Genomic DNA, 27819 nt, shown 5'->3' with positions numbered 1-27819 from the left:
TCAATTTAAGTAGTTTGTTGTTTGTTTTTTTCCCCTAGCATTTTCAATCTATTAGTTGTAGGGGATTTTGCCCCCCCTTCTTTTCCTTCTCTGCCCTAATTTATAACTGCATAAAGAAAGAAGAAGCAGGTGCCTATAGCTAGAAAGTTAGTGAAGAGTAAATAAAAAAGAAAGAGCTTAGCTGTGGAAACAGAACTGGGAGTTCGGGTGACTGGTCTGAGTTGGAGGATGATGAATAGATTTTGTTTGCATAAGCTTGGCTTGTGAGTCACTTTCTCATAAAAACAGCTTGAGTAGGAGATGCTCCTGTCCCAAATTTTTAGTCCTGAATGCTTTCAAGCACAAAGTGCACTGTGACATAAAGACTCCTGCTGTGAGTAGCGTCCTGTTATCCCAGTGGACAGGAGCTGGAGCTTTGCAATTTTCCAGGTTTGAAATAAACTGGAATTGTGTCTCCCTTACTCACACATGCTTTGCATGATGTATTGTGAGGTGCCCCTTGCTGGTCAGAGTTAAGCTGTCTGGGTAGACATAACCAGTTCCTGATTCAAATTTGGGATCTGATGTCAGGAAGTTGGTCCCTATGAAAAGCTGTTTGTTGCAGGACTATCAGTCACTAACCAATAAATGTGACAAGGAACTTGCTAAACTTGGAGGGAGAAAAAGAAAAGCCGGGTGTGAGCATGAGAGGTCAGTATTCCTGGTTGGTCATTCTGGGGGAGGCTCAGAGCAGCACATGTCATTGCCTTGAGAGCTTGGGTTGCCTCTCTGATGCCAGAAAAACGGTACAAAACACACACCAAAGTTTCATGTAGAGCATTATCCTCTTCTATTAAAATCTGTGATCAAAACTTTCTTTAATCAGAGGCATCAGCTCTTTTTTATGCACCTATGAGGATTCTGAATAAAAGTTTGACCATTACAGACAGCTACTTTTGCAGTGACTGAGCAAACTGGGAGGGGTGAAAAAAGGTTTACCCTCACAGACCACACCACCCATATCTAATGTTCCAGCAGAACCTGTGGGTTGCATTTGGGAAATAAAAGTTCCCTCTGAAAACCCATGAGAGAAGAAAAGATGATCTCTTCCATCCTTCCTGAAGGAAGGATTGTGTTCTTCTCTGCCATTTTTTTGTTACAAGTTTGAGCGGTAGGGAGGTCAAATTGGACTGTGAAACCTTGCTTTGGAATCAAGATATTTGTCTAATTTGCTTGCCCTTGAAGCAATCAGGCTGCTGCAGCTTCATTGCCATGGGAACCCCTAGTTACTATATTTAATTCAGTCCAGGGCTTGCTTGTCTATTCAATTGTTGCAGTGTAGACAGGTGATAAACAATATATCGATACTGAGCTGTATCATACCTAAATGATTAGGCATGGATATTACTGTGGTATTGCAGCATCTCTGGTATTGCTCTTGTGTTCTGCTATGAGCTGCCTGGCCCTCCTGTGCCTGCTCCAGCCTCTTCTTCCTCTCCCCAGCTGGAGAAAAGACAGTGCTGCCTGAATAGATTTTCTGGTCCTGAATAGATTTTCTGGTCCAGCGATCAACAAAGGCAGGGATTGCAAGCAACCTCTGCTTGTTGGTCGTGCTTTTTCTCCCCCAGCAGATCAGCCAGCCATGGAGTGCCTGTAGGCCTTGGAAGAAATGGTGCTGGAGAAGGGAGCTCTGCACCCCTGGAACTTGTAGGGCTGGGACAGGTCCCAGTGACTCTGCAGCATCCTTAATGGTGTGAAGACCCAGAAGGTTGTATTGAATTGGGAGCAGGGAGGTAGAGGGTGTACAGGCAGAGACACCCCTATCACCTATTCTTCTGAAGTTTTATTAAGGGAATTAGTAAAACTTTTTTTCCCCCTTTTCCACTCCCCCCCCATTAGTGTAATGTAAGGTTTGTCCATGGCAATGCAGAGCCTGAGATGCACTCAGTTCCAGTGCCAATAGAAGTGGTGGAAATGTGCTTTACTACAGTCACACTGGGGGAACTTCTGGAAAGACTCATTAGAGGCAGGGCTTAGCCAAGAAAAGATATTTCGTGTGGCTGATGGCAGGAAATGCAATTTTGTAGGTCTTTCATGATTATTTCAGTTGGTTTATGATGTTTTGCTCCTCTGCAGTTTGGTTTAGTGATACTACATCACTTTGCACAGAATTCAGAGTAAGCAAAGAGTGTGTAAACCTTTATGTTAAAATGTTGGCTGAGTATTGATTAATCAGTAAAAGATTTGAAGCTGTTTCCTTTAAATTCCAGGTCCATGCATCTTAATTTAACAGGCTGGAAAGATATTGCTTTACTCAAGGAAATACATTTTCTGTGATATTTGTTCACTGCAAGTATATTGAAGCAAAAAGAGATATTTTAGAGAAGGAGATAGTTCTCTGTGGTCACCATCTGCTAAAATGATTTTTTACTTCTTTCTAGGTATTATATTGGTCGCCAGATGTTTGTGGTGGTCTCCTCACCAGAGATGATCAAGCAAATCTTAGTGGCAGATTTTAGTAACTTCACCAACAGAACTGTAAGTACCTATAAAAGTTGGCTTTGTGGATGAAGTTGGTAGCACTGCAAATTCCAGCTCAGACCAAAAGTGGCTACAAGGAGGCTGGAAATAGAGGCAAAATTGCACATGGTTCAATGAGACCTTAAGATATATACATTCAGTCAAAGATTCTTGTACCAGAACACTCTGAGGATGAAAGGGAATGTCCTTAGAAGAGTCACAATGTCCTTGTGACTGAAGCACCAGATGAATGTTGAAGAGAGGGTTTCAATATCCAGTTTTGCCACTGTTCCTGAGAAATCTTGGGGAAATCACTAGCTCTCTTCCCCAGTTCTCAGCCTGTAACATGGAGATGGTATTATTTGCTTTCTCCCACACATGATCTGTTTTGTGCTTTTAGACTTTAGAGCAGGAGCAGTCTGCCTGGGATCAGGACATGCCTCCCACAGCTATTGTGTATTAGTCATACCTGAAAATAATAAATAGCAAAGAAGGAAGTTGGAGTTAGCCAGAATTTGTACATATGCTCTTGGTTACACTTGGAAAGCTCATTTTCAGGAGGTGGTTAGAACAAGTAATGAGGGTGAATGGCCAGAGTTCCAGCAGTTGCCCAGCATTTTACAAGGAAATACTGCCACTGTGTGCTGCCTCAGTCCCATCCATTCCCTGCTTCCCTCTGGGCCCTTTGTACACTCAAACCTGCTCAGACAAACTCCCATGTATTCAGGAGGGTTTTTTGTGCCCTTGGAGAACATTTTTTTCTCTGATCAGCTGTCTGTCTCCTCTGCCCCTCTGATCCTCTCTGCAACCAGTCAGTCTGTTTACAACTGCTTGTCACCTTTGCTTGCTCCTTTTGGTACATGAGTTTCATCTTGTGACTGCCTATATCCAACTGAATAACTACTCCATTCTGCCCATAGCTCACACTTAAAAGGAAGAATCTATTTTTAGACTTCTTAGACTGAAGTCCTTATATGTGACAAGGGGCTTTCCCCCATTTTCTCTATCTTTGAAGAAATTTTCCATCCCGTCCCTTCTTCCACCCCAAGCAGGAACCCTATTTCTTCCTGTCTATAACTTTCTCCTGCTTTTCTTCTTCATATTTGGTAGTAGTAGACTGTACCCTCTACACCTAGCAGTAGCTGGTGATCAAATAGCACTTTCCTGAAATTAGAAATCTTTCCTTTGAGGGGACACTCTGAGATTTCTGAGTGTCTGTTGTTCTGCTCTTAACTTTAGTCAGCCTGGTCGTTTGGATACGTCTTTCTCTGTATTGTCACACTTCTCAGTTAGTGGATTTTTTCCTCCTCTCCAGGCATTTTGTGTTCAGAGGTTTCTCTCTCTTTCTTGTTGTTGTGTGTCACCTGTCATGGTCTGTCTGTAACATTTGTGTTCCTCTCTAAAATTCGGGTAGGTTATGTCACTGTAGGTCCTCTTTCCCTCTGTCTCCTTTTTTTGTTCTTCATTAGATCTGTTAGCTAGAGCTGTGTCTGCAGGTTCACATCTTGCCCTCCTCACTTGACTGTCCCCTGAATCATTTGTGGCTTTTCTGTGCAATGTCCTGCTTTATTGATGAGGAGTGGAGACACAGAGTGACATCCCTGCCACTAACCAGAAACCTTATGTCAGATGAGACAATTTAACTCCTAGCTCTCCCTTTAGCAAAATTAGCAGTTTTCCCCCTGTGCAAGGTTGCTATATCTGTCTTGCTTAATGCCTATGAGTCTAAGTCAAATGATCTTCCTTCGTTTTATATGCTCTCATCTGCTTGTTCTATGGTCTTCTCACATAGCCACAATCTTTGGTAGTTTCTCACTTTCCACTTTGTCATCCCCTCTTCCAGTCATTGCTTTTCACTTATTGAAAATAAGCAGCTTTCTGTTTCTGGGTCTTTCCATATCTAACCTGGGGATCTTTCCTCCTCTGGAGTTTTCACACAGGAAGCTGTTTCCTCTTTAATTTGCAGTCAGGTCTCCTGGGGAAGTATTTGGTTATCCTGTACACTAGTAATCCTACATGAATATAAATAATGCTGGGTAGTACGTAAGGAAGGCCAGTGGAATGTATTCAGATGTGATTTGGCTTGTATGCAAATAATGATTGAACGGTGAGAGTTAGAAAAGCACTTTCCAAGTAATAGAATTCTTTCTTATCACATTGACTGAATAAATGTCATTTTAAGACTTTTAATAGGGTTGTTTCTGTTTGTATATTTTAAAATTATTCAAAGCAAGCTCATCTACTTTGAGTGAAGGTTTCTATTTGCTAGTGGAGAATTCAAAATGCTAAAAATATCCCCCTGCTTTATTTTATGAACTCTTTCCCAGTGAAGAGTGGTTATAGAACTGACTTTGGAGTCAGTGCTGTTCAGAAAGCTAGGCCAATATATTCCAGTCCAGACACAGCACTTGCTTATTATTTCAACCCAAAGCCTTTTCTTTTAGTTTAAGAGTATCAGCCTTTTAGTCTGAGAGGATGGGAAAGCAAGTGAGACCACTGGGTTTGTACAGGTCTTCAGAAAATACACTTGTGCTTTTATTTTTCGACTTCCCCATGTGCATTTCCAAAATCAAGATTTGTACTTCATCCACCAGAGTCAAATGTGAGTTATCTAACCTAGAATGCCTCAAAGAGAGATTTTTCTCTCTGTAGCAGCTGTAGCAACTGTATATTAAGAAATTGTCCCTGAGTTTCAGGATGTTCAGGACTAATTGTTCAGGACTAATTCTAAAAGCTAAGTGTAGAAAAACTTCTTTTTTCTGTTTATTTTGTCACTTTTTAAATTAATTGTAAAATATGTACATATTTGATTAAGAAACAATGAGAAACTTGTGAAGGGCTGAAAACAGTGGATTTATTGATAGAAGCCAGTAGGATGGTGATGATTCAGTGCATTCTGACAGCATTTATTAAAGCTCTCTGTAATGTGATGTCATGCCTTTGAGTGCTTGTCAGCAGGATGACCTTAATCTGGGATTGTGCACCTGTGGACTCCTTTCTTGGAAGCCATCAGAAGGCCTTTAGGGAATGAGAATGGTTTTAATCTGCTGAGAAGATTGTTTTGGAAGCATCTTGTGTCCTGTCTCTGCATCCTGAAAGACCTAGACCATTTGTGTACTTCTCACACATTGAGCCTGTCTGCTCACTGAGATAGACAAAGTAGATCTTGCATTGAACACAAGCTAAACTACTCTTCATTTTACGTTTTCCTCTGATACTATATATTTCACATCTTTCCTATGGCTGCCTTTTGAAAATTACTATAAAAGTCTTTTATATTCCCCCATCATCTTCTCTTGTTTCTGAATTACTGGTTGATAATTCTTGCAAAAGAAGTGTTAGGTGACTGCAGATGAAATCTGCATTAAGGTTCTCTTCCTTTTAGAGCAAGCAACCAAGTCTAGCACACAGGCTGTTACTGCCTTGTAGGCACAGGGTATGTGTATTGTGAACTGTATAATCACAGGAAGGCAATAATGACACTCTGCTTTCCCATTTAATTTAGTCTCAATTAACATAAGTGTTAGAGCCATTCAAAACCAAAAACGTCTGCTGTAATATACCTTCATACTTGAGGCATATGAAGCCTTTTCCCCATGTTTTTAATTATAGTTGAAGAAGAAAATATGAAAATTACTTTATATACCTTCTGTCAAAAAATATGGAATTAATTTTAATTTAGGTTAACCATGGAAACCTCAGCCAGCATTTAGGCAAGGCTGTGCTGGAGTAAATGGTACCTTTTTCTTACAACTGTGTTGTCTCTTGAATAGAAGCCTCCTTTTAAGAGCACTAAGACCATTTTTAACTTCATTACTGTGTTGCAAGTGAGATAGGATTATGATGTTTGTTGCATTCTTCCAGGTGGGATAATGATACATAATCTGTTTTCAGATTGTTTTTAATTCTGCATTGAAAATTTGCTTTTCAATTAGTACTTGAGAATCATTAAAATGCACTTTTAAAAATGTAGGAGCAGAATGTTAAGATGGAACAATGTGAAGAGAAACATTACCTGGTACATAATTGAAATAATTCAGATGGCTGTAAATATGTTTCCTAGAAATGTGGATTCAGTGAGCCCTGAGGCAAAGGTAGGTACTGGCTAGCCAAGATTTGCCAGGAGTCAGTGCTCTTCCAGGATTCATGTGTCTATCACAAGTGGAAACTAGTGGTTGATTCAGACCAAATCCTTAAATCTACCTGCCAACCAGCTGGGGGAGAGTGACATTTTTAAATTCAAAAATCTACACCAATTCCAGTCACTCTAAGAAAACATCTCCGTCTTCTCATCAGAAGTTTTCCTGCTACACTGGTAAAAATAATAATGGATTAACAGCAAACAATAATGGAGTGGTAAAAATAAGAATAAAGAAGTACCAGGAGAATATGATACAAAATCCTTGCATCCCTTTTGAAGGAAAGTAGAGTTGTTTGAGCTTCTTTTCTTTTTTGCTTATCTACTCTTTCTCTTCATCTTTGAGTTGATCCACATAAGATCTGATTATTCTTTTCACATACATAATTTGTCTTTTACACTAAGCTGTTTCATCATCATCTATATTTTGGTAAACCTATAAAGCTTCAGGCCTACCTAGAGCATTAAACAAATAAAATGCAACCACCAAGTAGGAAGGAACCTATTTTCTGCATTTTGTTCTGTTGTGGTCCAGGATGCCTGACATATTAGTGAACTGGCTGTTCTTTCTGGTCTCTTGCTAGAGGAAAGAAAACTGTGTATTACTGTATCCAAAGATCTATCTAAATTTGATACAAGATGCCCTCCAGAGGTCCCTTCTAAACTCAGCCATCCTGTAATTCTGTGAATTTTGGGTCAGGACTTCAGTCAGCAGAAATCAACATATTAACTTTAGATGACTCTGCACTGACTGATGGTAATGAAGTGTCTCCAGAGCAGGACTGGGATGTTAGAACTGGCTCCAAACAGCTCAGCTCAGGAGCTGGCTGGTGTGCATCTGTGTTCTTCACCTTTTGCAAGTAAAGCATCACATGCATGTCATGTGCAAGATCTTTCTTGCTGCCTTCTGCCTTGACTTTCAGAGAACAGGCATCAGCCCCATTGATGTGCTGACTTTCAGTAAAAAGTGGTAATTCAGTTGTCTATCCAAACCTGGAGTCTTCCCAGCTTATGGACTGGGCTGTTTGTTCCATCTCTCTCACAAATACAGTTTTAGAGTTTTATTTTGAAAAATCAAGCCACCAACATGCTCATATGTTGTCTCATAAGGGATGAAAAGTTCTACAGTGTTGCCAAAAGAAACATATGCATGCTGCCTTGACCCTGTACCCTTTGCTTGTTTGGTTTAGAAATGTTTCTTTTCTTCAAGTTAAACTTCCTAGGATTATTTCTTGTTGTGTCAATGCCATCGTCATCCTTTCATGTGAATTTCTTTGTTTACTTAGAAATTATTGTTGTAAAGTGCAATGAACTCAGTTTGTAAACAGGGGATGAATGAACCTCGCTGGAAGCTTACCTTTGCATGGGCACATGGTTTGGAGCTCCAGTGACACAGTGTGACAGCAGGCAAGTCAGTGCTTGGAAAATGAGTCAAACAGATGAGAAAACATCACATATATATATATATATATATATATATACACATATATATATATATACACACATATATATATATACACACCTATATATATACCTATATATATAGGTGTATATATATATATACACCTATATATATATACCTATATATATATTTATATAGATATACACACCCGTATATATATATGCCTATACCTATATATATATATATATACACACCTATATACATACATACATACATATATATATATATATATATATATATATATATATATATATGAAGTCTTCATTTTTCCATGCTTTAAAATGACCATTCAGTGGGATGGCATCGTACACAAGTGATGATCTGGTGTGTGTGAATAGTTTGATTTAGTTTGATTGTGATATTTAGTTTTAAGTGCATGCTGGGGTTTGTGGCTGCAGAGAGGAGGAATGTGCTTTAATTTTTTTCACTGCTTTATTCTGTTTAGATTTTTTTATTTTCATTTTTCCACTCCTTCATTCCGTTTAATTTTGGTTTTTGTTTGGTTAATAAAGGACATGGAAGGTGACTGGCATAACCTCTGGAGCCAACATGTCCCATGATTAGTTGCTCTGTCTGCATGTGAGCTTGAATACATATCTGTGTGTATTTATGGATGCCTACAAATACACATATATTGATTTGGGATCTCCTTGTGATTTGAGGAGAGGCTGAGTCTCAATTCCATTCCCTAGAGCACTGTAGACCTCAATTGTGCTATATCTTATTATGGAAATGTCACAAAATCTGCCTCTTTGTGCATGGCATGGTGGCATTTCAGTTCCTGATGCAGTGAAGCCATCATGCCTGGTGGCAGGCTGTGCCTTGAACATCCAGTTGTTTGTGATGCAGAGCTGAGATGTTCTTCCCTCCCTCCCTGGCTTTGTAGGACAAATCCAAGCATCAATCCTGCCACATGTACAATAAGCCTTGGTCTCACTGAGCTTCAGTGCTTCCAAGAATCATTCTGTGCCTTGGGAGGATAAGTGAAAAGGTGTCCAAGCAGTGAATTTATTAAGATTTACTTTTTTTCCTACCAGTTTTATACAGCTTCTAGATCATAGCTGGTTTGAAAGCTTGTCTGGTACAGCACTGGTAGAGAAAGGGAATCATGTTAGCAGGGCATGAATTTGGCTGTATGGCACTTTTCTGTTTAATATTAATTTGTTTGACTGCATATTTGTGGGTGCTGTTGTACAGGCACATGAACCCAGATGCCTGAATGATTTTCCAGTGCCAGGAAACTGAGCAAGGGCTCTTATCCTTGTTTGGACCTGATGGTTCAGGAGCCCTGAGGGTAAACAACCCTAACATCTGCTTTCTTTCCCAAGTGTGTCTCCATGGCTGTCTTCTAGACATACTAGAATACCTTTCTAGCTTGGTCAATATATGTGTAACTATTTTGCTGCCTTCTGTACCTCATAAAATCACTTTTAATTCAGGATTTCCTTTTTTCTTTCCCCTTTTTGCTTTGAGAGCTTGCAGGTTAATTTTTCTGAGCAATTAAGTTCAGTTTTGTTTAAATGTTTTAAAGTAGCAGTGCATATGCTTGCAGTAGGCATTTGAAAATTAAAATAATAAATATTGAGAGGGTCATTTCTTTCACACTGTGCAAGTCTTTTTATGCATGCACAACAAATTGTCCCTTATTCCCCATATGCTGAAGCTAATAGCACAAAACTAATGTTGTCAAATGATCACTGCTCTTGGCTGTAAAATTAATCAGACTTTGGCTTCAGTTACCCTTAAAAAAAGGACTGATGTATTAGCAGACTGTGTTCTGTGAGCCACCTGATCCTCTGAAATCCCAGTGAGAACAGATCTGGTTTTGTGATTTGGGCTCTAGGTCAGGATTTAGGAGCTCTAACCTCAGTTTTTTGCCTTCCTACAGAATTCCTGTGTTCACAAGGACAAAGCATTTAGGAAGTGCTTTGTCACCTTAATAAATGTAAGAGAGTATGTTGGGAATTTCCAGCTGAAGAGTATCACTAGTGAATGTGAGTGCTTATGGACTGATGGCAATGGGTTTGGGATTTGCTTTATCTGTTAATTCAAATGGCTGTGGTGGGAGGGTTTTTCGTTTGTTCTTAAAAGAAGCCTCAGAAATGCAGATTAAAAAGTTTTAATGAAAAGCTCTTCCCCCCCCCCCCTTTTAAGTAAGTATCTTCTTTGAAGTATTAAAAAAAGCTAAAGTAGAAAAGTTAGCATTATCAGATTTAATTGAGTGTAATTGAGGATCATCATCTCGAGTTTATAATTTTTATTTGTCATTCTAATCCAGAACAGGAAACCAAGTGAAACCTGTGTCCTGTGAAGTGGGAGAGCTCATTTGTCTTTACCTTTGGAACACCTGGTACCTGCTTCTGCTTACCTATTGTCCTGCTTCTGGCCAGGACAGGGTTAAGTTTTTTGAGTAGCTGGGAGGGGGCATGGCCAGGACCCTGAGGTCATTCTATCCCATATCATTGCCAGGGATGGGGGAAAGGGACTCTCTGCTGGGGAGAAGGGGTTCCTTCTGGTCAAGTAAATGTGGTGCAAGGAGCCATCCAGTATGGTTTATTTTCAGGATGTTTCCATGTGAATCCTTTCTTTTCCTGTACCCTCTCACTGGTATTTTTGCTGTTACTGTTAATTTTCTTATCTCACTGGTGGTTCCAGTAAATCACTCTCTCTCAGCCTCTGATCTTTACTTTTCCAGTTCCCCTCTCCATCCTGCTGCAGGGAGAGGAAGAGGGGAAAGCAGGGGAGCAGGAGGGTGGCAGCATGGTTTGGGGAATCTCAGTGGGGGCACAGAATTGGGGAGTACCACTCCTAAACCACAACTCCACAATTCATAAAAGGATGTCAGCATTTGCCTACATCTATGCACGTTCTTCTCATTTAATTTAGGAGGCCATGACTGTGTATTTACACAAGTATGTTTATTCTGTCCAGAATTGGGATTTTCCCTTAAATGGGAGACTTTGTTTTCTCTTTGCCTCTCATAGAAAAGAGGGTGAACACAGCCTCTTCTCAAACATTTGAGTATTCAGTAAAGACTTGTGAAAGTTTAGGAATATACAAATAACAGCAAGCTGGAGTGCCGTAGAACAGCTTACAAGCAATCGATCTTTAAACACTGACTGTAATTAAGTCTCATTAATTTGAGGATGGTCCTGTTGACTGACTTGAAGATACCCTCTAATTGACAATGTATTTCCTTTGAGTGGTGGCTTAGGCAGTTTGAGGAAGGTTTCCTGTGCTGTTGTGTCTGGAGAAAGCTCTCAGCACATTCCCCAGCAGTGGGGGCCAGACTGTGGTTGTGTTTGGAGAAAGCCACACTTCCAGTGAGGCTGCTATTTTAACTGGCTAACCTATTGTTGTGTAGGTAGGTCATATGAATTTGTTTTCTTAAGAGTTATGAATCTCTGAGTAAATGAGCACTAATATTTTTCACATTTCCAGGTAAGATTGCAAATAAAAGTGGCTGATTCCCTGTGTGAAGGGCTGGAAATGGATTGGTTGCACACAGATGAAATACAAAATAAAAACTTTCCACTTTTTCTCTTTTCCAAGCATGGGCTGTCTGTTTTCAAATGCTATGGGCCATAAACCTTGGCAATATAAAAGCAATGCAGTTGACTGTAAGGAGGCTAGAAGACTTAAAAACAAGTTTCCTTTTTCCTTGCTCCCCCTATGGAGAAATGATGAGTCAGCATGTTGAGACCACAGCTGATGCTGAGATGCACAGTCCTCTTATTTTTCACAGGAGTTATTATGAAATGAGTTATTTTTCAGCATGGGTCTAAGTATTTGAATCTATCCCTGAGTCTTTCTCTGGTTTATTAATGGGATGCAGTGCTGCCATCACCATGGTATCCTGCTACCTCTTCCCCTGTGAAGACTGCAAAACCACATGATGAAATTTACATTTTTAATTCTCCACTCTCCATGCCTGTACACATAAAAATGCTTTGCAAAACCGTGGGAGAGCACAAACCCAAGGACAATTCAACATCAAGAAACAACTTGGGTTGCTGTGTTGTTTTGTTAATTTTGAGCCCTCTCCCTTTCTGCTGTTATACTGCAGCCATCAGTGGTTCAATACCTGCTCCTAGGTAGACACCACAACACCAGATGGATTAGGTACTTTACAACACTAATGATAGTGGCTGATAATGTGTGCAAATCTCTATTTCACTGCTTGTTCAAGGCAGTCAAGAAATACTGAATACAGCTGTACATAATTACGCTTCTTTTGAAGCTAAATCAGCCTGTGAAATTTCTGTTCCTGGAAAATGGTCAAAATTAGTCAATAAAAAACCCAACAAAACAAACAAACAACAAAACCCCAAACCCTTTGCATGTGCTTTGTTAGTGGTATACTGTGACATTCCGTTTCCTAAATGCAAGGCTTCCCTGCCAAACTATTGAGATTTGAAGGGAGGGTGGGAAATACTGCATAATATAACTACAAAAAGGTGATTTTGCTGCAGTTGCAGGAAGATGCTGATTTGACAATATGCAGTGCATATGCACTTGTTTGTGCCATCAGGACTTTGTGTAGGACTAAGTATGTATTTATGTGTTGCACATATGTGAAGGGTTACTCCCCCTTTTTACCCACTCCCTGTACCTTCCACATGTTTGAATCACTGTGAGGTCAGCTTTTGAAATTATCTGTTTTGGCTTGTTTATCCTCACCTCTGTTTTCTTCTTTATTCAATCATTCTGCAAGATTTCCTTTTCTAAACAACTGAAGAGGACAAGATCAGAGTATTATTAGGTTTTGCCTTCCCTTCCCCCAGTTTTTTTCTCCTGTTGAAACTTGCCAATCACTTTTGAAGCCTACATTGGGCTTTTCTGCAGCACAGGAGATATCATTAAGGCTTTAAACCCACTAATGAGGGAAATGTGCGCTGCTTGAAGGCTCCTGCAATATTAACTACATCCAATTATGTTAGGTAAATGTATGAGTATAGTCAAAACAGGATGAAAGCATATCTTTCTATTCAGGCCAAAAGCAATCTTCTGAGCCAATCTTTCATCAAACCTACATTGGCTATTTATTTACTGGGTTTGCAGCACTTTTTTTTTTTAATACTGAATAATAACATTGAATGGAAACAACACTTACAGGCAGGAAAGAACTATCTATTCTTAGGGCTGTGTTCCTTGTTTAAAGAACATGTTTTACTGTTGGATAAAATATGTGAAATCATAAGTCTGATTAATGTTTTTTCTTGTTTGAATACATTATTGCTTCCTTATCTAATCCTTCCCTTAGCTGACTGTGTTATGAGTAGGTGGAGTGCAAATGCAGTTTTTGCTGGTCTTTGCTGGTCCTGACCTTTGATTTCTGTCAATTTGTTGTTTCTTTTTAAAGGGAAATTCAATTTGTCCTACTTCTTTGGACATTCCCTGTGAGAATATTTTTTGGGAAACTTATTCAGTCTAATATCACAGATTTTTACCAGTCCTTCATTTCTGACTTCTGAAAATGTTACTTCATAGTAGTAGACTGGTTGTTTGGTTTACATTTTTCTTCATTTTTTTCTATTTTTGACATATAGTAGAGTGTCATGTCCTTTGATTCTTGTCTTTCCCAGTCTGCTTTTGTTTAGCAGAGTAATTAGTCTGTCACTTGTTACAGAATTGACATAGGCTCAGATCACAGCACCCAAGTTGGCCTTTTCACACGCTTGAGCGGTCAGAGTTCAGACCCAGTACTTTGCTTTGTTTTCATGTCTTTAACCACATTTGGAGGTAACTCAGCTGCTCATGTACAAAAAGTCCTTTTGAAGCATCTGATGGTACAGGAACCCTCTTAAGTCTATAGAAATGATGTTTCACAGCACAGAGAGGTGATTTACATGAACATACCTGGGAGTTTGTTAGTTCAGCACTGGAGTAGATGTGATATGGCAGTATGTAATATTTGAATGGTTGTCATGTATCATGCCTAAGATCTGTTTAGCCTGGTTGAGTGTCCTCTTTCAAAGGTGGCCAGCAGCAGAATTCAAAACAGAACAGGACAGACAGTGACAGTAATCTTCCTTCTGGCTTATCTGCCAGGCCTCCAGCACCCAGTGCTGTGGTGACTTCCAGTGCCACAGATTGTAGCTGAGCATCATTTCTCCCATTCACTCCATTGGCCACAAATCTGTTCCCACCCCATTCCATTTTGAATCCTTCCTATTAATGCTTATGCCAGAAGATGGGTGTTTTTTATTTTTTTTTTCCCCCATGGACAAGGTTTTTGTTTTGACTGTGATAGTTCTATCTGGGGGCTCTTGTGTGTGCACAAGTCCATTACTCTTCAGTGAGAGTTAATGTGATACATGTGGGTAATTACTATGCTAATCCTTGCAAGATTTTGGTCTTCATTTAAAGTATTTTAAAGGTAGCATTATATCTTCAAACTAGTGGGAATAGTTTTCTCTTTAGACAGATATTTTAATCCATTTGCCTGCCTTTATGTTTATATTTGAACTTAAAAGCATGAAAGGTCCTTTTTTATTTTTTATTTTTTGATATAATGATTATGTTCTTACCTAGCACAGTGCTAACAACCTTTTATTGAGATGTCTTAACTGGACTTATTGTTTCCACAGCAAGATCTGCAACATGGATCACATGAGCATTCCTTCTCTGGTCCAGCTCAGAACATAATTCATCTTTATGTGTCAGTGTGGACTTTCTCAAAGCCATGCAGGCTGACTTAGCCCTGAAGCGGACGAGTGCTCCCAAGGGCTCTCCACCAGCTCCATTTCACTGGTGGTTATCTCCAATAGAGGGGGAGTGGTGAACAGCTAATGGTGTTGGAGCATCTTATATTGGTGCAGCTGATTTGCAGTGGTCCTCTGACCACAGCCTGGAATGTTCTCTTCTACCTAGCAATTAACTCAGTGCTAAGTGAAAATTTCTGCCACCCTGGGCTTTTTTGCTTGTGACCTACACTATGTAAGTTTCATTCTGCAAGAATGAAACCTCCATGAGAAAGGATGTGCAGAGACTGTGAGCTCCTCAGAGCTGACTGTGTGCTACAGCTACAAGTGTGGAGGATCACAAGTGAGGAATGAGTCGGCAGGTATTGTTTCACTCTCTAGCCAGGATTCTCCTTTATATAGCAACCACGTGTCTTGGCACCATTTGTTGTGAATAATTGATGCAAATACTGGCTGATCTGAGCCTTGGGAGGGGATGGTGGTGCTGCTGTGGGTTGTGGGGGTGCCGTGGAAGCGCTGCGCTGTGAACGCACAGCTCCTGACCATGAGCAAGGAAAGTCACAGGACACTGGCCACTGCTGCGGATGTCTTGTCAGCATTTGATTCACCACAATTAGAAGGGAAAAGGAGGAGGATGAGGGGTGTAAAACTCCAGTTTTTACACTGCATGTCTCACAGCTCTCCAGCGTAATGAGTGCTCCTTACTTGGAGCACACTTGGCTGTCGGAACTCAGTACATCCCTCTGGGTGTCCAGAGTTGCCAAGGTCCCTGCCGGGGGGCTCGGAGACCTTGCCATGCTGCCCAGAACACCTGGAGATTTGATTTTGACCCTTAGAGCAAGTTGCCAGCTTTGTATGAGGACGTGAAAGTCACACAGGTTTGAATGCTATAATAACAAAATGATCACTGGGTGAAAATGTAGATTTTAGGATTTTTGGTATGAGAGTTATGGGGACAAGATGGAAGAATCTGGACATGTCTAGCCTTTCTCCTTCTTCTTGTCCTCCATTTTCTGCAGTGATGTTAGCACTTTGAGATTGGTCTAGAGTAGAAGTGCACTGTCTAACATAGGTGGTAAGTATTGGGAATTAAGTGTAAATATGATATATGTAGTTTGTAGTATAAAAGGACAACACCGCCTCGGGGGCGGTCAGAGTGCTCAGAGCTGCCTTGCTGAACAGATCTCGGCTGGGCAGAAAGAAAATTTTATAGATAAGAATTAATTAACAACCTCAAGACCGAAAAGTGGAGTCCAGACTCGCTCTGCAGTTGCGCGGGCCGAAACAGAGACATCCTACGCATCTCAGGGCAGCAACCGTCAACAGCAACCCAAGACTTGGCCACTGTGCATTTTCATCTTCCATCATCTGTTTCTGAAGTCTTGGTGGTGACTCCAAAAGACTCCATTTAGCCTCACAGACACATTCAGCAACACATATAGTGAGATCAGGAAACAGCTGTCCTGCAGCAAAAGTATGGGCCTTGTCCATTATTGTTAATTATTTACTCCTGCCAACCTCTTCTCACTGGTGTTAGGCAACAGAAACAAAAATAATTACGTTCTTTACTGAACTAATGTTCCATTCCTCTTCTTTCCCTTTCATGCTTGCTCCTGGAATAAAGAGTTTGGGGAAATAATATTAAAAACAAGAACTATCTTGCAGTCTTCTCTTCTGCTAGATTAATTCTAAGTTGAAGGTACACAAGATATTATTTTTTCCCTTTTCAAGGCAATTGCAACTGACAGTTTCCCCATTTCCTTTTCCATTCTCAGTGTGTGCATTTAGATGAAGCTAAAACTGCACTCTTGCACTTTTTATGCAGCTTTCCTAAAATAATTCTGAATAATTTAACAGTGGCTCAGAAACATTCCAGTTTAACCAGTCATTGACCTTCAGTCAAGTTGAAATGTCATCAGGCCTATATTGGTATTTCATCAGTTCCAAAGAAGCTGCAGAGGCAATGGTGAGATCTATAATTAAAGTTGCCCAATGTCTCCCATTACAATGTTTTCCTTTCTGTAGATTATCATAGTTTAACTGCTTCAATTAGTATTTTCCATTTAGAATTTTTCAGTCAAAATGGTCTTGCTATTTTGGAGACCATGCCTAGGGAAAAGTTTAGGGTTATTTATCGATTGTGAGGAAAATAAACCCAGAGTCTATTTCTTTGGCTTTGTTCCCTCTAGTGTTAAGGGCTGGATATAAAAACCACTTGGAAAATCTGACCAAACTGCTTAAGTTTATAAGCCCCTGAAGAATCTGAGTAAACACAGACTCAACAAAAAAATATTAGAGGAGACTGACTTACTGCTATCGCTCTCTGCTGACAGAACTCTACAAATGACAAAGAATTTCTACAAGTCATCATGTGAGCTTTATGTCTGAAGGGGGAGAACCTTGAGTTTGTGACTGATTAATTTCGCATGAAGGGTTTTGGGGTTTTTATGTGCAATGTTAAAAACTTTCTAGATATTTCCTCTAGAAATCTTAAATGTGAGAAATCAAACAGAGATCCTGTGGGGGGAAAAATTGTATATGATAACGTAACTAAAGAATTGGATCAACTTGGACCCATTTCTGCATCTCCTTTAGGATAAAAAGACTACACTAATATTAAGATTTTCAAACCTCTTAATGCTTTATTTTGCTCTCTAGTATCCTCCTAATAAAATTGTAATTGACTGCAGTAGGAGTTGATGGCTGACAATACCATATTGTCAGCAGTAAGAATTTAAAAAACAAAACCTTTGCTCTAGTGATTTCTGAGATTTGATTAGGAAATGTGTAGAAGACAGAATTTTCATGTCATATCTGATTTTGAAGAGTTTAAAGCCAAAATAAAAATAAAGAGTTGATTGAAATAATTTGTTTTAGTTACAGCTTTTAATATAAAAAAGTAGCTTCAATTTGAGAGGTAAAATTTTTTTGTTCCAAAAACATCTATAAAAAGGTAATTTCTAGAACTTTTTTTCTTTCTTTTGTTCCAGAAAGCCTAGAGAAAGAAATTGATTTTGCAATATTGACAGTTTCTTGCAAGCCTCATGACTTTAAGTTTCTCTCACCAGCTCTGGTTTTATTTTTGTTTAATATTTGATTTGAATTTTTAAAAGGAATGTACCCTCCCTAGCTGGTGTTTCACTGTGTCACATTACACGTTCTCTAAATGCCCTGGCTGCTGGATGGCACTCATTTGTTTTACCCTCCTTGTAGTCAAGTGGAGCAGCTCTCATTTTTTCATTTTCTCATTTTTTCACTTTTTTCAGCTCTTCCCTTTATGCTTGTGGTAACATTTATCTTATATTGGCAGTGACAGTCACTTTGGGTTATAAAAACTTTGGTTTGTCCTTGGGTTAAGATTTATCCTAAGTAAAAAAAATCAGCAGGGTTTTAGACATGTCTCAGAGGGTTATTTTTTTCAGTTTCAACATCCCTTTTATTTTTCAGGCTGCTGGATGCTGGGGTGTTCAGCATGAGCCTCAAGTGTGAGAGAAGCAGCTGTACAGATGCAAAATGAGTTCTTGTGATGTGGGAGTGTGTGCTGTGCTGGCCAACGCTGATGGTTGGGAGCTGCAACTCCCACCCGCCAATAAAGCTGCCCTTGGAAGTGCAGGTTCTAATAACTTGCAAGTAAAAATAACAATCTGGGTGCATGCAGTCAAGTGTGATGTGTGTGCTGAACATGGGTGCAGCCTGGCAATTTCCCTGGTGCCTGCTCCTCCCAGAGAGTGAAGCCTCTTTCCTTTCTCACACAGGAGTCCCAGCAGGCAGAACCTCCCGCCAGGCTGTTCATTGCTGTTCTGTGTGTGCCTGGCTGTCGGGGGTTGATCCTCAGGGCAAGGTTGCAGGTGTCTCATGGTTAGCACACATTCCTTCCCCAGGCACTTGATAAAAAGGAATCTAAATCCCAAATCTTGCTCTGCCCTCATGTGTGTTTCCAGCTTGTCTGTTCCCAAAAGGCTGCTGCTGGCTTTTGGGGCACCATGAGTGGGGAGAATTCAGGCTCTGATCCACCCCTCTGGTTTCATGTCATGGCACTAAAACTGGAGCTAGAGTAGTGGAACAGAACCCCTAAATGTTGCACCACCTGAAGGAGGCCTGCCTGTCTCCAGAAAGAGATCTGTGAGCTCTATGGTGTAGACTCCAATTTGTGGGGTTTTTGTTGTTTTTAACATTTTATCTTATCCTAGGACTCTTAAGATAACAAGATATGGTAACATGCTTTATGTTTCATAAGCTACATTGCTTCATATTACAAGTCTAAATGTTTAAGAATACAAAAGTAGCTGATATTGTTAAATTATTTCAATGAGTTACTTGCTGATACTCAGAGGAGTGTTTCAACTTCTCTCCTTGAAGAAATCAGTGAGAGTGATGTGAGAACAGTCTGCTTACAGGTGGTTTGTGAATTAAAGCTGTTTTACAGAAACTGTGAGCTCTAGGGAACTCATGGTAAGTCCTGTAATGGTATCTGTGCACAATAGGACTTTATTATTGTTGAAATTATCTTATGACAAGCATTTAATTCTGGATATGCTCAAATTAATTTGTAAGAGGCAAATGCACAAACATTATTTCATATAAACGTCAAAACATGTTTTCATAAATTAGGATTTTTTTAAAATTTGATTGAAACTAGGCAATAACCACAAATATGAAATCTTGGAATATAAAATGCTGAAAGTGTGCTGTGCAACTCCTGAGGAAGTTTTATAGCCTAGCTCTTCTTGAGGGACAAATAAATGAGGAATAAAGCAGCTACTGCTATCAGGAAAATACATTTATCTTTTGACAGATAGATGTGAGAATCTTAGTATGTGAAATTTGGATTTTTTTCCCCTGATGTGTAAATATCCACTTAATGTAATTAGAAAGAATTGTGAAGGCAAGGAATTCAAATTCTTCAGCTGAGCAGGTACTGCAAATGTGATTTGTTGACAGCTTGTCATTCTGCCATTACAGCTGACCTGGAGTTTTCTTTCTGAATGCCTTTTCAAAGCAAAAGTAACATAAAAATTAAAGTATTTAGCCAGGGAGTGTTCTGACTTGGACTAGCAGCATATGCTTAGGGAAGGAGCAGAAGAGCAGAGCAAGTGCAGAGCAGTCTTTCCTGTAGAATGTCCCCGTAACATCTGACTGCCCATGGTTAACTTCCTAAGCTGAAAGCTGTATTCATGTTTTTAGTTTTTAATAGCCCTTTTCTTCAGTAGTTTGATTTAAATATCATCTTGAATCCATTTTTTGTTTTTAAACCATTAGAAGGCCTCACAAGAAAACTTTTATTGGCTTTGTTTGACATTGTTTTGAAATTTTCTTCTTGGCATTGGAGGGAGAAGGTGAAATATTTTTTTTCTTGGGTTATTTTGCACATATTGGAGATCGTCAGTTTGCCATATTAATCTCAGATTTTCTGTTTCAAATTAGATAAATGACAACTTGTAGTATATTTTGTGTATCAGGATGTTGTCACATGGGAGATTGGGTATTGGGCAACAAGTTTTAGGTGCTACATAGCAACTTGGAAGACTGGTAGAAACCCTTTGAAATGTCTACCACTTTTGGTCATAGTTAGCTACTTAGCCACTTGTTTATTTTCAGTGTTTCTTGGTGCTTTGAGATTTTAAGCTAGACAGGCCTGTATATAATTTTATTTCTGTATTGCAGCACCTGAGTGAAAGAGGTCAAACTAAAATTGTCAATAAAATATGAAGCACATGAAGAAGTGACATTTCTTATATATACTTTTCTCCAAATAAAAACGCTGCATGCAATTGATATTTTTAAAGTAAGCCATTGGTAAGCCTCCCCTTCACCTGTCTCTCTTACCTCTGCTAGTGACCAGAAGGTCCTAAGCATTTAACCCCTATTTGAGGAGCTTAATTTGACAATACAGATTTAAAGCTCTTGCTCAGCCATAGCTAATGTTCTGAGGTACCTCAAATCCCTTGGAGCTGCTGATTTCAGCAGCAGAAATCACCAAATGAAGCTTAGCAGTTTTGAACCTTGTCCAAGGTAGGAGATCTATGAATAGGATGTTTTGCGAGGAGATGGCACTCACATCACGTGTGCCTTTGAAATGGGCTGGTGGCTCAGGCACTGCAGAAAATGTAGCAGCAATAAACATGGTTCTTTGAATCAGAAACTGGTGGAGCCAGGCTGCACCAGTGCAGTCTCCTGTGACAAATTGACCAGAGTGCAAGAGAAAGAATTTCACATATTTACCTACTGGAAATCATTCCAAGGCAGTCCTCTCACCTCTCTGTGAAGTACCCCACCTAGAAACTTATAGGGGATTCTTTGAGACAATGCACTTGCAGCCTTACTTGTTGAATCAATGCCAAATTCTATGGCCATTCATGAAAGAGAAATTAGTGAATCTCTGCAGCCTAATGGGCCTCACACCATCCCTCCTTCTCCCTAACCTGTACTCCTGCTGTAATAATTCTTTCCTTCGTTATTCTTATTTCCTTATTTTTCTTCCTATCCTTACCCACAGGAAGGAGTCACAACGTTTTCCGCCCACTGTGAGTTTTGTTCTGTCAGTGATCATTTGAAAGTGGGTTGCTACCATGACTTCTTTCACTCTGCAGTTGTAAGAAAGGGAGTAATCCCTGATCACAGCTGTAGTGGCCTCTCTTCTGGAATAAGTTTTATCATTATGTCCATGAGAAGAAAGGTGGTGAGACCTTAAGGAAGTGTAGGACTCTTCCTACGTTGCTGTCATGGCAGCTTGGATAAGTCTGTGCTCATTTTGGTCAACTTTTTCTGAGGTATCCAGCTGTATACCCAAGGCATTTGAGTCAGCAGCCAAGAGGACAGGCAGTGGGATGGTGAGTGGTACCTACAATCTCTCTTGGTATTCTCCAGAAGCTTTAAGGTTACTGCAGGTGTGTCCCTGGATGAGCAGAGCATGGAATTCAGTGAAAATAAAAGACCTAGCCAACGTTCTTATGGGCACTGCCTGTCATTCTTACATATGCCAATGACTGAAAACATGGCAATATATGTGTACCAAAAATTATTGGGGACTGCTTTTTTTCCAAATACTCTTTATGTGCTGTAAAAGGAACTTTCTGGTCCTCAACCTTTCCTTTAGGAGAAGTGTGTATAAACAGAGAGGCTTTAATAGTCTTATAACTTTATCCAATATTAAAAAGTCCAGTTATGTCAGCTGGAAAGTGAATTTAACCATGTTTAACAACTGCTTCTCAGCAGAAACTCTCTATAGAGTATGGGTTCTCTAGTACAACCTGAGTTTGTTTATAATACCAAAATTATTAATTAATTAAGAGCAAGTACTTTTTTCTTTGCTTTGATTGTTTTGATCCCAAATGTGCAAACTGACCACCATATGCAAACTCATGAATGCATGGGCTCAATTTTGGCATTGCTTACACCAACAAACGGAACGTGTGACTTGCATCAGTTTGGGTCAGACTGCAGGAGGCCATATGTGTTTGTTTTAGCAGTTATGGATGGTTATATTTACCCCATTGCAATGACTCGCTTTGGTTTCTATTGACAAAACCATGACTTAAGAGAATGTTTGCAGAGACAAGAACAGATGTTTCCAGGCTGCTTGCCACAGAGGGGAAAAATAGCCAGTATTTGCTTGTAAGCTGGGGTTGGCTGTGCCATTTTTCCAATGGGTAATTAGGAATAGTAGTTATTAGTTGTTGAAGATCCTGACTTGATAACAAAAGAACCTGCTTGGAGATGCCTTTTTGTATAGTCTGATCTATGGAGTAGAATGAAAGACAATTGCTGTAATCACTGAAACCAATTCTACCCTGTCACACTCTTTTGAAGAACCTTAATGACCAAGGAGAACCTAAAAGCTTAATGAAACAGATAATCCGTGGACATTTTCTTCTCTTCTCTGCAGGCATGTTGATTTCAAATTAAGTTGAAAACTTTTATTAGACACTTTTATGAAATTGCAAAACAATATGAGCATTTTGGAGTAAGTTTGGTGATTTTTTTTTCCCCCTCTGAAGCTGTAAGATCACCTTCTGAATCACACATACTAAAACTAAAATTGTTTTAGACTGATAAAGAAGGGGGGACAAAAGTGTTATAGACTATTAGCAGAGCTGGCGATCTGGGAGGGTTTTGAGCAATGTGTTTGTGAAGTAGTATCTGTGACCATTAAAATTAAAGAATTTTATATTATTTTAAAATAAATTTTAAATTTTTAAAAATAAATCATTTTAATGGGTAAGGAAAGATTGATTTCAGCTGCCTGGGAGCTGCAGTGTGGGATGTGTGGCATCTGAGGGTTTGGAAATAGAATTTTGGAAAGGCAAAGGAAGAGTGAGGCTGCTTTGGGAGAGACAACTCCTGTGTGTAGTGATTCCCTGGGATTTAACATGGATGGGAAGCCCCTCACAGTCACAGCAGAGGGCTGAGAGAGGCTCCGTGGTCTCCCACACTGGCACACAGCCCTCAGTGGGCAATGCCAGCCCTTTGCCCTCTGCAAAGGCTTGGCTCTTGGGCTGAGGAGTTGGTCTTGCTCCATTATGAGATGATGATTTATGAAGAGAAGAAATTTTGCATGCTTTGAAGAGACGTGGCTATAACATCTGTGTATGCAAGGGCCTTCCAGATGGAAACAGCCATGAGCTACGGGGTATGTGACATAAATGAGCTCTGTTTTGGGTTTTGAAAACATGCAATGCAGTACTTTCCTGGCTCAGTCAAAAGCCACCACACAATGTGTCGTTGAATGTCATGAATAAAGGGAGAGCTGAGCATGAATTAAAACACCAAGGAAGTTGGAAGGAATATCCTGTATCAGTTTACTAACAGGGAATCTTTAAAGCTAATATATGGAGACGTCTCCTGCCTTCCCACTTTCATGATCTACTTACTGCAAGCTTGGTAGGATGTATTCCTGGAGATATCTCAGGGATTTTTTCTCTGTTGCCTTTTTTAAGAGCAAGTGTTATGTTGATCTGTTAAGTGTCACGCCACTGCCACTGACTGGATGAAATACCATATGGGCAGTTCATGGGTTTGCTGGTTCCACCTGCTGGCTGAACTGGTGGTGATGACCTGTCAGTCAAGGGGAGTTGAATGAGTAATCTTGAGAACAGATTTTATTATAATTCCTGTCTGAGGCATGGGGATAGTGTCTTGTCTTCAAGCTATGAACTTACTATCTCATTTTTTATTAACTTTCATTTCATTAAATTCAGTTTAAAAATGCAATTTCTTAAACAGGATGGTAATGCCTAATCACAAGGGCCTTTTTAGCAAGAAAAGGACATTAAACCTTTTTGAAAATAAGAAGATGAACAAGTTAACCCAGTGATGTGCAAGCACTTCTGCTCATTGATTCTGGAAATTGCCTTGGGGAGGAAGCCATCCCCCCCTAGGAGAAGGATGACCCCCTACACTGGGAATTTACCCCATAAATTTCCCTAAAATGGGAAAAGTGGAGGAACCAGAGTTAGATTTATCTCTGGATACTGAAATCCCCCTGGGTACTGAAGAAAGGCTGAAGGAGAGAGGAGCAAATGGCTCTCATTGGTGTGGATTGCAGGGTTGAGATTGGGGCTAAAATTCAGGGGAGTGTGGGCGTGGGATTCCAGTTAAACCTGGATCCCACAACAGCTGTGGGACTAGAAGAAAGCTTACATGCAGGCAAATGCTGTTTGCTAGGCATGACTAATGCCAGAATTAGTGCTGGAGTTAATGTTTGGATTTGGGATTTTGGATGCTCTAGAGCTTATTTCCTTGTTTGAATCTGAGGAGACTTAGTGCTGGTGTTTTACTGCTGTAGAAGTAAATTGTTTTTGATTGGTTTTGTTAGGGGTGGACTATGATTAAGTCTAAGTTTAAGATAACAAAGTGTCTGAGGTTTTGTTTTTTATAGAGTTTTGTTTCTCACTGTGTTGTCAGAGCACATGGAGAAGATTAGCAGCTAGTTCTGTGGAGGTGAGTGGCTTTTAAAGGTCTTTAAAGGTACCCTATAGCTTCTTTGAAGATTCATCTCTTCAGGATACTTAGAGTGCATGGCTTCATTAACTACCTTCTGCTGGGAAAACTTTATCCCTCATTTTTCTGCCAAAAGAAATAAGAAGAGGTGTCTAAGGGAGCACAATGGTGCTGTTACCCTTCTTTCTGCTCTAGGCAGTCATTGCTGTCTGCCAGAGGTTCAGTCTAACCTGCTAGTGACAAAATTGGGAAAGGAGCAAATATTGTTTGAATCACAGAAGGCTACTGTTTTACTCCAAGATAAAACAGGGGCAGGATATTAGTGCATGAATAGGTCCTACGCATATCCATTTGACATGCTTCTTAGCACAGTTTTGTTGTGTATTGATTAGTTGTCTCCCAGGCACGGCCTGAGCACAGTTCAGGAGAAGAACATGTATGATGACTTGAAGCAGTTTGGATATTTCCACTGTTTTTGGGAAAGGGATTTAACTTTGGGAACAGGGGATGTTCTGTTCCACTTGGCCTTAGAGCTAAAGATTCACTTGCCTGAATTATTTAGTAACACAGAGGAAGCCAAACTGACTCATGACAAACAAGCCAATAACTGGGTCTGAGGGGTCATCCTGAGGAACACCTTATGGGGTAGGGAATTCTTGCATCAATTGTAGAGATGCCACTCATCTGCAAATATTATTTCATTTTCTCTTTTAAAACCAGTAATATTTTAAAGGATTCGTTTGCAAGCAAATCAGTCCAATTTTCCTTGTTGTGGTTGATGGCATGTCTGTGAATGTGGGAACTCAGCAGCACTTGCAGGTACACTGCAAGAGATTACCATGCTGCCAGTAGTTTTCATGGAGCATTGCTGTACCAGAAATGGTTGATTACACAGGAGAAAGAAGCACAGAGCAGTTGTTCAGTATTTAGATAATGCTAGATGGAACATAATCCTGATTGCCTTTGACTTAAAAACAACCTCCTTTACTCCCCGAAAACCAAAATACTACCCCTGAAAATATTACAGCTGCCTCCTATGGTAATTTTTTTGGTGATTTTTATAAGCTCAAGATTTTTTACATACATATAGCACTTTGTCCATTTGGAAAGAGATGACACTTCATCTTTCACTGCGATATTCCAGGCTCATTCTCATACCAAATCCATTTTCATTCCTGCTATATGAACCTGCAACACAGGTTATGCAATTAGGAGGAAAGTGTTTGCAGAAACAATAAGGAAAACTTGATAAATGAAATCTGCTATACACTGTCAGTCATGCTGATGGTATTCCAATAAACAGAAAAATATTTTTGCATGCCCAGTTTTAAAGATACAGAGTAAAATAATTTATGGCCAAAGCTGGTTTTCCTTCCTTGCAGCATTTATATGTATATTATATTGTGCACACCAAAATTATGTTAAGGGAGCATTGCTGTCATAAAGCAGAGTGCTAAAAAGGCAATGCTATAGTTAGGGTTGTAGTTATAATATTATAGTTAGCAGGCTTTTTGTTCAATAGCTGAGTCCCTCTATGAATGTGCTGTATACAGTCTTTATGCAATTAGGAGCACTTTTTAGGGTGAATGTTTGGTTTTAGGAAGGGAATTTGCTTTCAAGACAAATGCAGTGAGATTTATATCACATCTGTTATTATCTAAGTGGAGCTTTGTCTTGCAAAGGAGATTTGTCTTATAGAGTGCCCAGTTTGGGCAGCCTTCAATTTAGGACTGGATGCAAAATACTTTCAAAGTGTTGCCCTGTAATTTTTTCTGGGTTTCTTTCTTTTTTTTTTTTTTTTTTTTTTTTTTTCTGTATGCTATTTAAACCTTGCTTGGAAGACAAAATTGGTAATTTCCTTGTGGGAATTGTTATTCTGCTCTTTCATTGTAGTTCCTGAGTGCCTCAGAAATGTTACTGTATCATTAGCATTTCTGAGGAGGTGATGTGATATATCCACTTTATAAAGGAGAGGTGAAGGCTGGTGGTTGAAACACAGGTCTGAGAGTGTTTGCTAATTTGGGGGCTGCACTCAATGACCTGATTTCTTGGACTAATGCATTCACAGGATCAAGGCACTTTCCCTGTTGCTGATTTCAGTGAGCACTCAGGAGCACTGCAGTCTGGGTCTCAGGATTTGAAATGAAGACTGAAGATAGAAGGAACACTCCTTTAGTGGCCAGCTGAGTCAAGATTAAGTATAAATGGCTGTCCTAGCAGCACAGAAGAGCTGTGGAGCAGAGGGTAGCATGCAGGACTTTTTGACAGAAGATGCTCATTTCCAATTGTCTGGAGGTTCTTTGTTCTGATTCCATTGTGCCTTTGAATATCTGCAACAAATGATGGAGTGCTCCACTGAGTGATGTTCTTTCTAGCTGCCCTTGTGATCTTCAGGAAAGATACCTGCTGACAAATTAGAAAACAGATTATTTATTTAAAGAGGCTCTTCAGAGAAAAAAGTCCAGGATATTTCAACTCTGACAGCCTGTCCAAGGTTTCCCTTGTTATTGTACAAAATAGAATATTCTATACATACATTTTAAAAGTGCCCTTATTTTGTTTTACAGTTGTCATGTAATGATGACAGTAGCTACGTCAATATCTTCCTTCAGTTTAATATGTACTTTTCTACTTGAAAGCTGCTCATCTTTGCTCAAAACTGGTTTGTAGTGTTATCCCAGTGACATTAGTTTACTATACTAGAGGGTGTTGCTGAGAATGTAAAACTATCCCATTAGCCTGTTTGCAATATAAAATAGGCTTCTACTTTTTACAAGCTTATGCAGTGTAGTAAGAATTTGGCAAGTATAAAGGAAAAAGGTGTTAAGGAGAGCTGGCAGCTCCTTAAAAAAATGATATTAAGTGCAAACTCTTCCAATAAGGAGGAACGTTAAGGAAGTGCAGTGGAAGACCAGCGTAGCTAAACTGCCAGTTCTTCATGGCTCCTGAAGAGAAGTTGTTTTTTTTACAGAGTGGAAAGTAGGTCAGATTTACAAGAAAAAAGATAACAAAATAGCATGTAATGGCAATAAAGTCAGAAATAGTGAGGCACAAAATTATATTAAAGAATCCAGGTG

General features: G+C 39.7%; 1 protein-coding gene across 1 annotated transcript in view; it reads left to right on the top strand.

Annotated features, from left to right (window-relative positions):
• The window catches only part of TBXAS1 (thromboxane A synthase 1), a 228663-nt gene that overhangs the window by 97349 nt on the left and 103495 nt on the right, over positions 1–27819 (top strand). The window contains exon 4 of the mRNA XM_058805104.1: positions 2421–2517. Coding sequence (XP_058661087.1) covers positions 2421–2517 — 97 coding nt within the window. The remainder of the gene's footprint in view (positions 1–2420; positions 2518–27819) is intronic.

This window comes from Ammospiza caudacuta, chromosome 5 (genome assembly GCF_027887145.1).
Source record: "Ammospiza caudacuta isolate bAmmCau1 chromosome 5, bAmmCau1.pri, whole genome shotgun sequence".
Taxonomy (NCBI): Eukaryota; Metazoa; Chordata; class Aves; order Passeriformes; family Passerellidae; genus Ammospiza; species Ammospiza caudacuta.
The sequence above is the reverse complement of the archived record's forward strand: the minus strand, read 5'-3'. Positions and strand labels throughout refer to the sequence as shown.